Genomic DNA, 16,352 nt, shown 5'->3' with positions numbered 1-16,352 from the left:
TCCAATTAAAAGAGATTTTCAAACTGGACAAAAACCTGAAACTAGCACACCACTTGTGTGCCAGTTACAAAAGACACATCCGCTCATTAGGTGCAGAGAGGTTGAGAATAAAGAACGGAAAATGACAGACCATGCAGGTGTCAGCTAGAAGGAACCGTGTGTGAGAAGACTGATTCTCAAGCCAAGTAACCGCCCCCCACCCCAAACTATTCAGTTCAAAAGGATCAACTTCAGGGCTTCCCTGGTGGCTCAGTGGTAAAGAATCTGCCTGCCAGTGCGGGAGGCATGGGTTCGATCCCTGGTCCAGGAAGATCCCACACTGCATGGGGCAGCTACCCCAGGCACCACAGCTATTAAGCCTGTGCTCTAGAGCCCATGCTTTGCAGCAGGAGAAGCCACTGCAGTGAGATGCCCACGCGCCGTAACTGGAGAGTAGTCCCCACTCCCTCAACTAGAGAGAAGCCCAGGCGACAGTGAAGACCCAGCTTTGTTGCTGTTTAGTCACTAAGTAGTGTCCGACTCTTCTGCAGCTCCTTGGACTGCAGCACGACAGGCTCCTCTGTCCTCCGCTATCTCCTGGAGTTTGCTCAAATCCACGTCCATTGAGTTGATGATGCCATCCAGCCTTCTCCTCCTCAGTCTCCCCCTTCTCCTCCTCAGTCTCCCCCTTCTCCTCCTGCCCTCAATCCTTCCCAGCATCAGGATCTTTTCCAATGAGTTGACTCTTTGCATCAGGTGGCCACATTATTGGAGCTTCAGCTTCAGCATCAGTTCTTCCAATGAATATTCAGGATTGATTTCCTTTAGGATTGACTGGCTTGATCTTTTCACAGTCCAAGGGACTCTCGAGAATCTTCTCCAGCACCACAATTCAAAAGCATCAGTTCTTCAGTGCTCATCCTTCTATACGGTCCAACTCTCACATGACTACTGGAAAAATCATAACTTTAACTATACAGACCTTTGTTGGCAAAGTGATGTCTCTGCTTTTTAATACGCTGTCTAGGTTTGTCATAGCTTTCCTTCCAGGGAGTAAGCGTCTTTTGATTTCATGGCTGCAGTCACCAGCCACAGTGATTCTGGAGCCCAGGAAAATAAAGTCTGTCACTGCTTCCGCTTTTTCCCCTTCTATTTGCCATGAAATGATGCGACCAGCTGCCATGATCTTAGTTTTTTGAATGTTGAGTTTCGAGTCAGCTTTTTCACTCTCCACTTTTCCCCAATTGTAATTAGTTTTGAATAAAATCTGTTTTTACTGCTTTAGAAAAGGAAAGAATGTAGCTCTAAGTAACACATAGATTAAAGAAGAAATCATCATAGGTATTAGAAAATATGTGAAACAGAACTTAACCTTAACACACATTCTCCACCTCCATTTGGGGATGTCATTAAAGCCAATGCTCACAAAGGGAAATTGACAGCTTTCAATACATATTAGAAACAAATTGAACCAAAGAAGATAGAAAAAAGGAAATAAATACTAAAAGAAAGGGTACCAACTAATGAAATAGAATCACATATTCAACAGAGAGTATGAACAGATCCAAAAGCTGGTTCCTTGAAAAGATTAATAAAAATGATAAACCTCTGGAGAGATCTGGAGGAGAGGAATGGGAGATAATGACTTCAAACACCTCTTTTGAGAAGTTTTACTGAGAAATAGGGCAGTAGTTGGAGGTACAGGTCATGAAGTAAAGAGACAACTCGTGAACCTGTGTATGACCATACAGTCTGTCCCACATCTCTTGCGTCTCCTGCATTGGCAGACGGATTCTTTACCACTGCGCTACCTGGGAAGGTCATGTACTTGTTGAGCATCTGTTGTGTGCCAGGTGTGGTCTGGCCACTGGGGGTGTATCATGTTACCAAAGGGCTTGAGCCCAGAGAGCTTCTCAGAGCTGCTGTTCTAGGAGGAAGAGATAGACAATAAGCAATAAGCATAATAGCAAGATATGTAATGTTGGGAAGCAGTACATGCAGTGGAAATAAAAGAGTAGAGTGATGGGACTTGCCCAGTGGCTCAGTGGTTTAAGACTCTGAGCTTCCAATGTTTGGGACCCAGGTTTAACCCATGGTCAAGTCAGCAAGATCAAACCAGTCAATCCTAAAGGAAATCAACCCTGAATGTTCATTGGAAGGACTGATGCTACAGCTGAAGCTCCAATACCTTGCCACCTGATGTGAAGAGCTGACTCATTGGAAAAGACCCTGATGCTGGGAAAGATTGAGGGCAAAAGGAGAAGGGGGTGGCAGAGGATGAAATGGTTAGATATCATCACTGACTCAATGGACATGAGTTTGAGCAAACTCTGGGAGATGGTAAAGGACAGGGAAGCTTGGCACACTGCAGTCCATGGGGTTGCAAAGAGTCAGACACCCCTTAGCAACTGAACAGCAATGAGAGAAATAAAATCCCACATGCCGCACAGCGTGGCCTATATATGTGTGTGTGTGTGTGTGTGTGTGTGTGTGTGTATATATATAAAAGATAGAACAGGGTATGTGGACTGGGTAGAAGGCTCCTACAGAGAACAGATGGTTCATGGTGCCCATCAAGTGGCAGCAGGATGTGTGGGCTCAGAGGCAAGCAGGCAGGTGGAGGGGTAGTGAAGACATAGAAATTCTCTTCCACTTATTTCTATATTTTGGTTAAACTATTTCCTGTGACTCACAATGCAGTTGGTGTCATTGGTCTCGTGTTGGGTGGTTAGTGTAGAGTTTCTTTTGCTGAAGTTCAGTAAAGTTGTCCACCCTACTGCCCAGTCCCCTGCCTGGCAGGGAGTCATTTGCTCTAAATCTAACAGTGGCATTAACCTGACCATGTTCTGCCCCTTCTGTTTTTCAGAGATGCCATCACAAAAATGAAAGATGTCTACCTAAAGAATCCGCAAATGGGAGACCCCGCCAGTTTGGATCAAAAATTAGCGGAAGTCAGCCAAAATATAGACAAACTGAGACTAGAGACCCAGAAATTCGAGGTAGGAAAAAGCTGTTGTGGAAAAGTTTTGTTGGGGAAAAAAAAGGAAAGAAACAGAAGTAGGTGTGGGGTCATGGGACACATGAGGCTGTAGAGCACCAGCATTTCTTTCCCTGTGAGGGATGCAGCTGGAAAAGTTAGGTGTTCCACGAGTTATGATGAAAGGAAAAAGAGACTGTCATCCATCTGGTGTTCTGCTTTTCAGCGTGTCCTGTTTTAATGGTGTCCCTTAAAGGGGACACTGTTTAAGGTTATAGTAATACACGGGTGTTTTTGGTTTTCATTTAAGTGTTTCACTTAAATTCACTCAAGTTGTTTTGTCTCACCTTGTGTCGACAGTGGGCATAATTGGGAGTATACAGTTGTCCGTCATCTCAGTGAATCAAAACGACAAATTTAAGAAAGCCATTAATATTTGTAATTGTCTTGCAGGGTCTTTGTCTGGCTTTGGTATCAGTGTCAACATTTTCAAAATATATTCTGGATGCGAATTCCTTTTCATATCTATGATTTGCAGATATTTTTTTCCATTCTGTGGATTGCTTTTCTACTCTCTTCAAGATGTCCTTTGAAGCACAAAAGTTTTTTTTTTTTTTTTTGACCATGCCACACATCTTTCAGGATCTTGGTTCCCTGACCAGGGATTGAACCGGGGCCCCGGCTGTTGAAGCACTGAGTACTAACCACTGGACTGCCAGGGAACTCCCAAATCATTTTAATTTTGATGAAATCAATTTATCAGATTTTTTTTCTCTTTATCACTTGTGCTTTTGGTGCCGTAACTAAGTAACCAGCACCTAATCCAAGATCACAAACCCTTATGCTTATGTTTTCTTCTAAATGTTGTAGTTTTCCCTTTTCTGTTTAAGTGTTTGGTTCGTTTTGAGTTAATTTTTGTACATGGTTAAAAGTACAGGTCTGGATTCATTCTTTTTCAGTTGTCCCAGCACCATTTGTCAAAAAGACCTTTTCTCTCCTTGAACTGTCTTGGCTGTTCAAGACAGCTTGTAACTGGCTGTTACAAGCCAATTAATCATAAATACAAGGGTTTATTTCTGGGTTGTGGGGGGAAACCATCGAAATATGTTATAGTTGTTTTAAAGGACCCATTATCAAAAGATGAAAACCAGCAGGAAACACACACGAGACTTGAAGAAGAAACACAGATAATGAATCTTTCAAGCTGTGAACAAAAGGCTTCTCCCCCGACCCCTAAAACGTAAAGACTAGAAAAATAAATTACTAACTGATAATTCTGATCAAAATAGATTATTTCCAGCCATGAAAAGCCAAATATGACTTTTTCTCATCTTTCTAGAATCTGTCAGTAAGTTATTATTGGTTGAGATTTTAGAACCTAGAAATGTCCTTTTCTGGTCATTTGGATTCTTTTGCCATTTTTACACTATTTCAAAGGTTGCTGAAGAAAATGTGATCTACTTTGATTTCCTGTATACAAGGTTTCTTCACTATTATAAAACATACTACATTCCTAAGGGGGGTGTGGAATAAAAGGGAAGTGTGGCTTTTAAACTGAGTCACTGCTTAAGTGTGGCAGGACCCTCATGGTTCCCAGTGTGACGTCACGGTCACAGAATTTTTGGAACTGGGGGAACTAGACACGACTTAACTTAAAAAGCCCGAGAGTCGTGGGGACTTTGCTGGTGGTCCAGTGGTGGAGACTCCAATGCAGGGATGCAGACATGGGTTCAATCTCTGGTCTGGGAACTAAGATCTCATATTGTTGTTGTTGTTTAGTCACTCAGTCATGTCTGACTCTTTTGTGACCCTGTGGACCATAGCCCATCAGGCTCCTCTGTCCATAAGGTTTCCCAGGCAGGAATACTGGAGTGGGCTAGCATACCCTCTTCCAGGGGTCTTTCCCCACCCAGGGATTGAACCCGTGTCTCCTGCATTGGCAGGCGGATTCTTTACTGCTGAGCTACAAGGGAAGCCCTAAGACCCCACATGCCGCGCAATAAATAAATGAATGAAAGCCCGAGAGTTTAAGACAGGCCGGTGTCCTTCTGCCACTTTATGAGCAGTGGTTAAATGCAAGTCTGCTCGCACGCCTCCAACTTTGCCTTCAAGTGTGTGTATACAGTCAAGGCAAACAGACTGGAGGCTCCTCACCCTCGCCATGTGGTCCTTCTCCAGTCGGCTTCAATGACCAACCAGAAGCCCAGATTGGGGGCCTGAACCCTGCTTGGTCCGGCCCTAAGCTGAGCTCAGACCAGAGTCTTTCCTGATTTCTCTTTGCAGGCCTGGCTGGCCGAGGTCGAAGGCCGACTCCCAGCCCGCAGCGACCAGGCCCGTCGGCAGAGTGGGATGTACGAGGCACAGAACGCCCCCTCGGTCAACAACTGCGCGCAGGATCGGGAGAGGTACAGTATCTGTACAGCGCCTGCTTGGGGCTTTTTGTTTGTTTGTTTGATTTTGGCTTTGTATTTACTGCCCGATTCTGGAATCAGAGATGAGCACAAGGTCCTTGTCAGGTCCCATGCGTCTGTCATGACTGGCCTGTGGTTTTTCCCTCAGTGCAGCTGTCTGATGCCCCGCGGATTGTGCTGGAGCCTGCGGGGTGAGGGGCGGTCCCTGGTTACAACGCTCCGGAGTTGCCAGCACTTGGCTCTCTCGGGGGCTGCATTTGAGCCCTCGCTGGGGTCAGTTGCTATAGTTGCTGTGTGTTTTGCTTTCTTGAGCAGCCCCGATGGCAGTTACACGGAGGAGCAGAGTCAGGAGAGTGAGGTCAAGGTGCTGGCCACAGACTTTGACGACGAGTTTGACGACGAGGAGCCTCTTCCTGCCATAGGGACATGTAAAGCCCTCTACACGTTTGAAGGTAACACTGACTGTCTACGTCCCTCTTCTCTTTCTGTGGTCAGACTTTCTTTTGAAGCCTTCAGAACCTTCCTTTCAGGAAGAGGCTTCAAATGAACCTTCCTTCAGAACCTTCCTCTCTTCCTCTTTCGTTCTGCCCCTAGTATCTGTGATTCTGATTTCTTTCTGGTTGAGGGCTGTGTATTTTGCCTTTGGGTCTGGACTGTTGACCAACTTTCGGTGAGCCTAATCGCAGCAGGTAGAATGGAAGAATGATTATTTCATCCACACCTTCAATACTTATGGAGCTCCTGTCTTGAAAAGACCCCTGAAAGCGTGGGAGGCAGGTGTTGTGGTCTGGCATCCGCCCTGGGAGGAAATAAAGCAAAGGAGGTTCAGCAGAAGAGAGGGACGGAGTGATGGGGGGTCCACACGAGGATATGATCCCTTCCCTGAGGGGATGTATTTATTTTTATTTTTGGCTGTGCTGCGTCTTCATAGCTGCGCACAGGCTTTCTCTGGTTGTGGCGAGCGGGGGCTCCTCTCTCGTTTTGGTGCAAGGGCTTCTCATCGCAGTGGCTTCTCTGGTGGGGCACTGGTTCTAGAGGGCACGAGCTTCAGTAGTTGCAGCTCTCAGGCTCTAGAGCAGAGGCTCAATAGTTGTGGCACACAAGCTTAGCCCCTCTGTGGCATGTGGAATCTTCCCAGACTAGGGATCAAACCCGTGTCCCCTGCATTGGCAGCTGGATTCTTATCCACTGAACTCACCATGCTGCAGGGTGTCAGAGGCACAGGCACTGCCAAGCATGGAGCAGGAAAGGCACGGGGTTTGTGCGCCTGGAGCTCGGGTGTCTTAGGAGTAATAGTGGAATATAAGATGAGGAGGGGGCTGGGGCCAGTGTGGGCGATGGGTAAGAGAAACACTTGGCTGTTATCTGGCAAACATCAGGCCCTCCAGAAAGTATTTGAGCAGGTTGTTGACACAAGCAGAGCTGTACCATAGACATTTATTCTCATACATGTGCTATCAGTTAGAAGACAGGGCAAATGCTTAGGACGCCTAACCTCGTGGTTCCCAAACTGATGAGCCTTGAAACAGCGTCCTGCAGGATGCTGGGAAGGATGCTGTGAAAGAAGGAATTGGAGCTCAGATCGTTTTCAGAAACCCTGGGATAAATGAACTTCTTTGCTGTAAGACTTTTTTTTTTCATCCTTGCCTCTTTGATTTGCAGGATCTGAGTTCTCCGATCAGCGATCAAACCCAGGCCCCCTGCAGTGCAAGGGCAGAGTCCTAACCACTGGACTGCCAGGAAATTCCCTTTACTGTAGGACTTTTAGAGCCTTTGATAAACTAAACGTTCATTGTGGCAAAACAAAGAAGAGAAGCCCGAGGTTCAGTGCTCCCAGTGTAACTTCAGGTCCACACCATCCCTCTCCCGCTGCGTCCACAGTTACCGCTATGAACAGCCCCCTACGCAGTCTGCCTTTCGGGACACTGCTTGGGCAGTGGTGACTAGTCTTTTGAAATTATCTTAGTGAATGGTATTGGGGGCCTTGATTAGGAGACAGATGGACATAGAGATGCTGCAGCCAATAACACACTCAGATGCGAGGCTGATTGGAAGTTGGAAATGAAGCGGGGAGGAACCCACAGCTGATCCCTGAAGCTGCGCTCCTGGGACGATGGAGATGTCCGCTGAAATGGGAAAGTGGGAGGAGGATCTAGTTTGGGAGGCCAGACAGTGAGCCCAGGTTCACCCGAATTGTGTCCCAGGTGCCCAGGCACCATCAGGGTGGAAATGGACTTCAGAGAGAAGGCATGGTGGCACCTAAGCCTCAGATAAGAACCAGAACGGGAGAAAGAAAAGTGGAGGTGCTGTGTAAAGAGGTGTCGTTGATGCCAAAGGAGCACCTTCAGGGGAGGGTAGAAAAGAGGACCTAAGATTTCCTCCGGGGGAGATGCCGCCTGTTCTGGGAGGCAGGAGAGAGAGGGCTCCCATGGGGAGTTAGAGAAGGGTCCTAGCGACACAGGATGAGGGCCTGGCAGCTTCCGGACGGGAGGAGAGCGTCTGTCTTTTCTCCACTTGTTTCACTGCAAGACTCACCGTCTGCTCCAAACCCAGGTTTGACAAGAAACCTAAACTACTCTGACTTTGCTTTTTCAGGTCAGAATGAGGGAACCATTTCAGTAGTTGAAGGAGAGACACTGTACGTAATAGAGGAAGACAAGGGCGACGGGTGGACCCGAATTCGGAGAAATGAAGATGAAGAGGGTTATGTTCCCACTTCCTACGTCGAAGTCTATTTGGACAAAAATGCCAAAGGTGCTAAGACTTATATTTAATACAACTTTTAAAAAAAAAACACAAAACTTTAAAATTGGAGTTGTTTCTCCCTGCAATCATGCCTGTTACAGGCAGTTCTTCAAAAGACTGGATGGGGAGCATCACGGTGTGTGTTTCTTTTAGGCACAAGGTGGATGTTCAGGCATCCTAGACCTGAATTTCCTGGGCTGGTTTTGATGATAATTCAGTGTCACTTGCTCATGACATTTTCCCTGGAAAGCAGCCAACTGCCAATTTACAACGGTGTCCTTTGAAATCTGATAAACATTTCTTCTTGGGGCAGCGACTGTAGATAACCAAAAAGTTGCCTTCTAGCTTCTGATTCATATTTCTGAATCTGAAAGTCCATGCATGTCCTAGGGGTGCAGAAGACTTCAGCTCTCATTAATAACTAGTGTCTGCCAGAAAGTGAACCACCTTAAGATGTTACATTTGGTAATTTCATAAACTGAACTGCGTTAAGTTTTACAGTCATTCATTTTGGAGGAAGTCATCAATAAAGAATAGCGTAAGTAAAGAATGGCATTGGTACCAAAAGTGTGTACATTTCCTTAAACATGTTTAAGATCATTGTTAGAGCACCGTGTTACCCAGTTATGTCGATACGATCCTAGACAACCCATTGAATTGTGGAAAACTTTGGTCTTTCAACCAGTTGGTTTTCACATATGACTACTGATCTTTCTTTTGCCAGTTGACAGAGTTGATCAGACGTGCTAGAGCTGTTGAGATAAATTATGTAAAAACAACTCTCTTCATTCTGTTCTGTGGGAGGTTTTTTTGTGCCCAGGTGGTGCTGTGAATAGACCCTTGTAAGCAACACACAGACCCCAGCACATCACTTTTTAAGGTTCTTTTGGTTTGTGTTTTAATCATTGGCATTGTTAAGACCCAAAGTGTATATTTACTGAAAATCATTTTAGAACTTCTAGATCCTTTTCTATAATAACCATAAAGTGGTTAATTATATAATAAAATGTTTCACCATCTTAAAGGAATCTGGGTCACATGGGGATTTGCATTTTTAAATTGGCAGGCTAGGTAGTGAAACTGGGGACATGCCCAATGGTTGTGCTTATGTCTAGAATCTTCCCTGAGATCACAGAGAACCAGCTAAAAATAAGTCAGAGTAAAGGTATAGGATTGAGATTCTCTTTTTTTTGGCTTCGAAAATTATTCATGTCCTTCCTACTTTTAAATAGGAAATCAGCTCCTTGCTTCTACACTATTGTCTCCTTTTAGAAGGTCGGGTCAATTTAAAGCTGATTTTAAAACTGACAGCAATGCATTATGGGGTCCAGGACCTGGCAGGAGTTATGGGTGCCTGTGGCAGATTCTAGCAGAAAGTTCTTCTGCATTTCCCAAGGGCCTCTCCATTATTCTTGCTTGGAGAGGAGCTCGGTGACTATGGTCCATGGGGTCACAGAGTTGGACATGACTGGGCAGCTAACATTTTAAGGGCCACCAAAATGGAATGTAGCAACCTTTACTTAATGACTGCCTGATTTTTAAAACACTTGTAATTTTTAAATAATCACAGATTGTCAGGAAGTTGCAAAGATAGTAGAGAGATCCCCTTTATCCAGCTTCCCCAAGTGGTTACATCTGACATAATTGTGATCCAGTATCAAAAACAGGAAACCGACACTGGCCAGCCCGATTTTTTTTTTTAGTATAATTTTGTCATTAAAATTTTTTTTGCATTCTTATACCTTTGCTGCTGTAGTATCGATAAAACCACTCATCCTGACCCCAGATCTCTCAGGAGAATCATTTCAGCACTTCGTTTTAACTACCACAGCAAGGAAAATCTGTTGGCCCTTAACCCATGGGGATTTCATGAACAGTAGGTGGTCACAGCCTTGGGCATGTAAACCAAGTGAATACCTAAGACATTAAAACCCAGGATGAACTCATTTCCAGACTGTGAAGTATTGGAGAAAATAAACTAGACACTGAAAAAAAAGTCTTAAAATGAGGCAAGTCAACATTAGGCTTTTTAAAACTTGATTTGAAAAGTATGGCATGCCATGAAGTCGGTTGATTTTTGATTTATTTGTTTGTTCGTTTTGCTTTTATTCCCCTCCTCTTTAGAGCTGTGCAAATCTAATTCAGGAAATAGCTCAACTGTCTTTTGGATATGGGTGGGGCGATTTGGGCACGTAAATTATGATCATTATTTTAGCTTGTATGCCTCAGTACCTTCAACCAGATGAATCTGTGTCGTAGTGACTCAACAGCAGAAGATATTTTTTAGTTTCAGGTCCATCTAAGTCAGTGTGCAAAGGATTAGCAGAAGTCTTGAAACAATTCCCAAAGAGTTCGGGAACTTCCATTTCCACCCCCAAGGCACACTTTGTGTTCTTCCAACAGTGAATCTGTCAAAAGTAGCAAAGTCTCAGCTTGTGTATAAAGTTTTCTCCTTTTATGCAGAGATACACTTAGAAGCTAAGAATGGATGTAGACTCTTTCCTTTCCCTACCTTGTTCATAAGTCTGTTCAGCCTGCCCCACAAACACTGCTCTCCCTTTAAGCCCAGCGCAGCCGGGTGGGGCTGCTGCTTTCCGATGCCTGCGACTCAAGAGCAGTTGTCTTACCCTCTGTGATGCCCGTGCACTTTCGTGTATGGGTGTGGTGTCTGCCAAGTGACTATTTAATAACCGCCAAAATAGTTAGGCTAGAGGAAGTTCCACTGCCAACTGAATTGTGACTGTCCTCTTTTATGGTTTAGTTTAGTTTTGTTGTTTTTAATTGCTCTCTGTGAAATATGTCCATAACTGCCCCTTCCCCAATCTTTTTGTATATACTGCAATAGAAAAACTAAAAGGATGACTTGAATTCGTTGTTTTAACGTTTTACTCTTTTATTTGTTTGTTTTATTGGTGATTCTGCTGCCTAATGACCTTTTTGTTTTTGTAACCGCTGGGGGAGCCGGAAGGACGGTTACACTGGTAGCTAGGTCCCCTGCCGGCTGATCCACACTTGAGTTTATTGTAGACATTTGGGTTCTGAGTAAGTTTTGTTTGAATACGGCCAACATGACTGTTTCCTCTCTCTTCCTTATCCTCCAAGAAAAGAATCTGTGTGGCACCTTGTAGCTGTACCCTCGTATCTGCCTCTCTAATAAACGTTATATTTTTCTCAGTGTTGTGTATTTTAAATGATTTTTCACCTCTCCAAGAAATTCTGTGTAATCCAAGCATTTAACCTTCTCATCTTTAATAATGGGGAGTTTTCTAGCCAAATGCTTTTTTTTAAAAAAAGAAAAATTCTGCCTTTTCCCCCCTGTTAAATGATGGCACCTTCTCTGCTGCTCACCCTGTGTGCGCCTGTGGGCTTTGGGAGTCTGTCTCTCGTTTCTCTTCTGTCCCCCAGATGAAGAACTTTCACTGTTTATTACTGAGCAATAGGTTTTCCTTTTCATCAAAGATGCTGCCTTTTACTGCCAAGGAACCAAGAGTGTCGGTCACAGAGAGAACCGGGTCCTTGGGCTCCTGACATCTTTCTGGGAAGCTGGTTTCTTTCTTTGTCTCAGAGCTCGATTGATGAGAAAGATGAGTTGGGGGCGTGCGGGAGTGCACCGTCTCCTGGGTGCTTTCTCTTGCCCCGGAAGGAAAGACTAGCTGCTCTGACTGCGGACAAAACCGTGAAAGTTCCTTATCTCAGACTTGCCCTGCGGTAACCAAATGCTCTAAAAATGCCCCCTCCCCCGGCCTGTCCAGGGCGGTGCAGTCTGCCTGAGAGGTGGAGTGCCTGCCCCTGACCTGCCCGCCCTCCACTCTAACTGCCTTTTTCTTTCTCTGTCTTTTGTGTTGTAGATTGCTAAAGGTGGTTCCGGGAGCCAGAGCCTCGGGGAGCCTTCCCAGGAGAAACCCTTCGGTCTGCTTGTCTCCACAGGCCTGAGCGCCCGCGAACACCCTGGGCCTGGGCTGCTGTGTGGCCCTGGGCCCCTCAGCCTGAAGTTGACATCCATCCCCACCTGCAGCTGCTCGCTTTCTTCTTTTGTTTCCTTTTTACAGCATGTTCCTCGGAGCCCGGCTCCGCCCCTGGCCCAGTCTGGCCGCCTCTTGGCAGGAGGAGGGCGTCCCTTCCCGGCGACCTTGGTCCACCTGGCGCAACCCGGCCCGTCCACGATTCACACTGTGCCTTTCCGTGAAAACTTTGCCACTGGTCTCCCGGCGAGACGAACCGAATCTGGGCGAGGAGGGTCAGGCCTGCGCCTGGTGGACTGGGTGCCCAAAAGTCACTGATGTGTCCCTTACGTTAGAAAATACTCATCTTTTCCCAAGTCCATTGGGTATTCGGTGGTCCTTTCCTGACTATGGACCCTCACCAGGTACTAAACAATCGGTCCTTGAAATGTTTCACGGCCTGACTGTCCGTGGTGGACACATACACACACACACACACGTTTTTGTTTGAGGTCCTGTCTTCAGTGGCCTAGAAAAGTCCACACCAGAAGTCAAATTCCAGCTCTTAGGCCAGTCCCGCTGTCTTGCCTGTGTCCCCTCCCTTTTCATGGGGTCAAGGAAGGTCCCAGCCCACCTTCTCCCCGTTGGCCACCCATTGATAAGGACCGCGGGTCGTGAATGAGCGTCTCGCCTCTGCATTAGCTCATTGGCCAAAGGAAGACTCTCCCCTTTCTGTGAATTCCAAAGTCCGCGCCTTAGGACTCCAGTGCTGTCAGCACCAAAGCCCCTGTGCTGCTCGTGGTCCGCCAAGGCTTCCACATTTCAGCGTGTGCTCTCCAGGCCACGCAGAGTTAATCGAGTTTGTCTTTTGAGCTGAATCTCCTTCCTCTCGTGGATCTTTGAGGAACACACAAGGTCCCGTACCCAGTGGGCCGCTCACGCCTTAGAGCAGCTTAGCTTCTCTACTTACCTGGTGCAGAAACAGTCAAGAGAAATCTTGGACTGTGGGTTTCTGTGAACAAAGATCCCGTCAGAAGCCCCAGGGTGCCATCAGGCATCTTTCCTGTTGTTCGGCTTTTGGTGACTAGATAGTCACCTTGAGCATCCTCGCTGCTTTGCCACACTTGTGAATCTAAGACAAGGAAATCTGGCAGGAGCTGAAGGGACCGGTACAGACAGGACGGGTCCCAAGGGTTGGGCCTTGGTTCAGGGGTAGGAAAATGGTTCCTCTCAGCAAACCAGGGTTGACCACACACCAGCCTCAAAGCTGCTCAGTCAACCTTTGGTGACAGGAAACCACGAGGGAACAAACGCCAAGTGTGAGTGGGGGAAGAGGAAGTGGCTTCAGGTTGGAGCAGGCGTTGGGCCCCTCTCACTCCTTCCACCCCAGAGTGAGCCTTTGCAGCTGTGAGCGTCTGGGGCCCCTCTGTTAACCCAGGGGGCGGCCCCATTGTCCCAGGCTCCTCAGTCTCGCGAGAAGACTGTCTTGGCAGATGACGGCGAAGCCAGGATGCCAAAGGACAGGAAGAGTCTGGGCTCCACCCGTGTCCCTGCAAACCAGCAGGCGCGTGGTTGTTCCATGCAGCCCCAGCGGCCCCACATAGGGTTTGTCCATCAGGCGTCTCCAGGAATTCTGAATTTCACCAAGTCAAGCTGCCCGCTCTCCACAAGGATGCTAATTTTTTTTTTTTTTTAAAAGAAAAAAAAAAATTGGATTCTAGAGCCTCGGGAATGCATGTGCATTGCATCTTTCATATTAGGGGTCAGGGTAGATTAACTCCTTCCGAATTAGGGGGAAAGGTATAAGCTGCAGTAATTTGTTCTTTTAAACGTCTCTTTAACCTGACATGGACTATGCTGGTGTCCTCTTGTGTCCCCTGTGCCTTTCTTTTTCTCTGTACCACCTGAGTCCAAAAAACAATGAAGAAGTGCTTTTCAGTGTTCACTCACCTGCCAGTCTGTGTGGCTACGGGGAAAGGGGAGTGCCGTACCAGCTGGGGCTTAGTCAAGGAAATAAGTTATTATAGGCTAGTTGAGACTTATCATTTACTCTGGGAATCCTACTGTGAAGTCGTCTATATATTATTATGAGCAGTTCACATAGAGTAGAAACGTGGACTCTGCCATGTGCTTTCTCAGCCTTCCCTCATATCCACTGACCATCATTTCTCCACCGACGCTAGAATATTGTTATGCCGTAAGAATGACTCATTTTTAAAGAACGTACTCTGAAAATAACTTAAAAACAGAAAGTGAGGAACTTGTCGTTTACCCAATTTTTCCTTTGCAGAATAGGAAAGAATAAAAAGGCATGGTAAGCTGGGATGGGATTTTCCTTTGGGCTTTTATCATGAACACCCTGAAGCTTTGGGGTTCGAGGAGTCTGTCTCTCCAGCAGTTAGTGCAGAGGCCTCAGTCCCTTTTGGTAACATCTGTAATTGCTGGGGAAAAGTTTACTGAACATGAAAAGGTTATGTGGATGCTAAGTATTTTTCCAGAGAAGTCAAATTTCATACTTCCTAATGGCTCTGCCTCCTGTGCTTATATCATCAAAAGAAAAAAAAAAACTTTAAAAAGTGATCCAGAATTCTATTTTAACCTGGTGTCCAGCACATTTAAACTTCTTGGTTTATCAGTGTGTGTTGCACTAATTCTAAACTTTGGAGGCGTTTCAGTGTTGTACGGCCCACTGCCATTGTAAAGGTTCTGGAATTGCCCATTTGTCTCTAGAGATGGAATTAAACCAAATAAAGTGCTTCCATTGGAAGGCTTATATTGACCTTGTAACTATATGTTAATCCTCTAAATGTTAAATAAAAGTGTAACTTCTGGCACGGTATCGCAGGACTGCTTTGTTGCACAAAGAGGTGACCCCAGTCTTGGAAGTAATCCGAGTCCCCTGGGCTGGAGGCTGAGCTCCAATCAGGTCATTGATTTACGGTGTAAACTGGACATAAGTCCCGGCGCCATCTGCCTGGAGAAGAGCCTCAGACCCAGCCAGCTCAAAATTCCACCCTGGCCCACTGGGGAAAAGCTGTCAGAGACCTTGGTGATGCGGAATTCAGGTTGACTCAGTGCAGAGTTCTGGGGAAGCTCCTTCAGTCCGGAACATTTTTCATGCATGCAAATTTGGCTAGCAGCTACGCTGGGATTTCGAGGACCCAACTGTCTGTGGGGGGATGGAGGGAGCCGTGAAATTGCAGCAGGTTTGCATTTCATTCGTGGTCTGGTGTCACGAGTGCTCAAGCCCACCCTCTTCTTGGCAGCTTGGCTGGAATAATCACTGGCTTGTGTGAAGCTCAGGACAGCCTGCCGCGTTTAAGGGTAAGGGCCTTGTGCCTGCGCCTGCCGGCCCTTTCCATATCCAGCCCTGACAGTCTCACCCCAGGTTTTGTTGGGGGCAGACTGGTTCATGCCCAGACCTCTTTGTTTCTTAAGGCTCTTGAGAGCCAAGGTAGGAAAACAGTTGGTGAGGGAGTGAAATATTAAGTGAGCAGGGCGCCCTAGCTAATGCCAAGTGCCACTCACTTGCTGAGGGGGTGGGAGGGGAGGCCACCAATGAGATGCCAAGCCTCACTGTGGCCTCAGCTCCTCCTACGGACATCGCCAAGTTCTCAGCAAAGCCTGATGTCTTCTCTGTTGGGGAGGATGGTGTCAGAGAGCCAAGGCAGGGTTCTCGGGCAAGAGACGGGGGTGGTCAAGGGAACAAGGCGGCCTATGACTGTCCTGCCGAGGCCCTCTGGTCCAGGTTGTCAGCAAAGGGCTAGTATGGGAAGAATGTTGCCAGCACGTTCTTTCTGGGCTTTTCTCATATTTGGGGAATAGTCTCTAACAGTCTATAAAAGGCAGAATGTCTCCACCTGTCTCACTTAGAACCGCCCTCTCCACCCTACCCCCACCCTTCACACACACCGCCCCGCCGGACCGGCGAGCACCGAGGGGCTGGGAGCTGGGTCAGCCTGGGGCGCGTGTTGCCACCTCTCTGGCCTCCGGTTCCGGGGTAGCGGGGTGAGGACAGGAGGCCGGCAAGAAAGCACTCGGTCGACGCCACAGCTACAGCTTAGATGTCAGTTCTGAGGTTCTTAGATATCAGTTCTGACCGGGAGCTCACTCCCGTCTCCGTGATGGTGTTATTCTGATTCCTGGGCAGAATTCAGGGCTGGGAGCTCTGTGATCTCACTCTGTGCGCAGGTCTGAAACACTGAGCCGCCCGCCGTCCAGCTCGGCCCGTCTTTACATACAGCTACTTGGTTCAAGCATTTGGGGAAGTGACACTTGAACCTTCTGCGACCCACCCCC

The 16,352-nt window shown here is 46.9% G+C and overlaps 1 protein-coding gene across 10 annotated transcripts in view; it reads left to right on the top strand.

Annotated features, from left to right (window-relative positions):
• Positions 1-14,892, top strand: part of FNBP1 (formin binding protein 1) — a 132,309-nt gene extending 117,417 nt beyond the window's left edge. For 5 of the 10 annotated variants that reach the window (XM_055541396.1, XM_055541394.1, XM_055541391.1 and 2 more), the window contains 4 exons: positions 2,846-2,978; positions 5,240-5,361; positions 5,680-5,819; positions 7,963-11,285. In XM_055541396.1, coding sequence (XP_055397371.1) covers positions 2,846-2,978; positions 5,240-5,361; positions 5,680-5,819; positions 7,963-8,141 — 574 coding nt within the window. In that variant the 3' untranslated portion in view covers positions 8,142-11,285. Of the gene's footprint in view, positions 1-2,845; positions 2,979-5,239; positions 5,362-5,679; positions 5,820-7,962; positions 11,286-11,960 lie in introns of those variants that run through there. The other 5 variants (XM_055541395.1, XM_055541392.1, XM_055541397.1 and 2 more) reach the window with 2 other exon arrangements.
• The last annotated feature ends 1,460 nt before the right edge of the window (positions 14,893-16,352 follow it).

Source organism: Bubalus kerabau, chromosome 11 (genome assembly GCF_029407905.1).
Source record: "Bubalus kerabau isolate K-KA32 ecotype Philippines breed swamp buffalo chromosome 11, PCC_UOA_SB_1v2, whole genome shotgun sequence".
NCBI lineage: Eukaryota > Metazoa > Chordata > Mammalia > Artiodactyla > Bovidae > Bubalus > Bubalus kerabau.
This window is presented reverse-complemented; position numbering and strand designations above follow the sequence as displayed.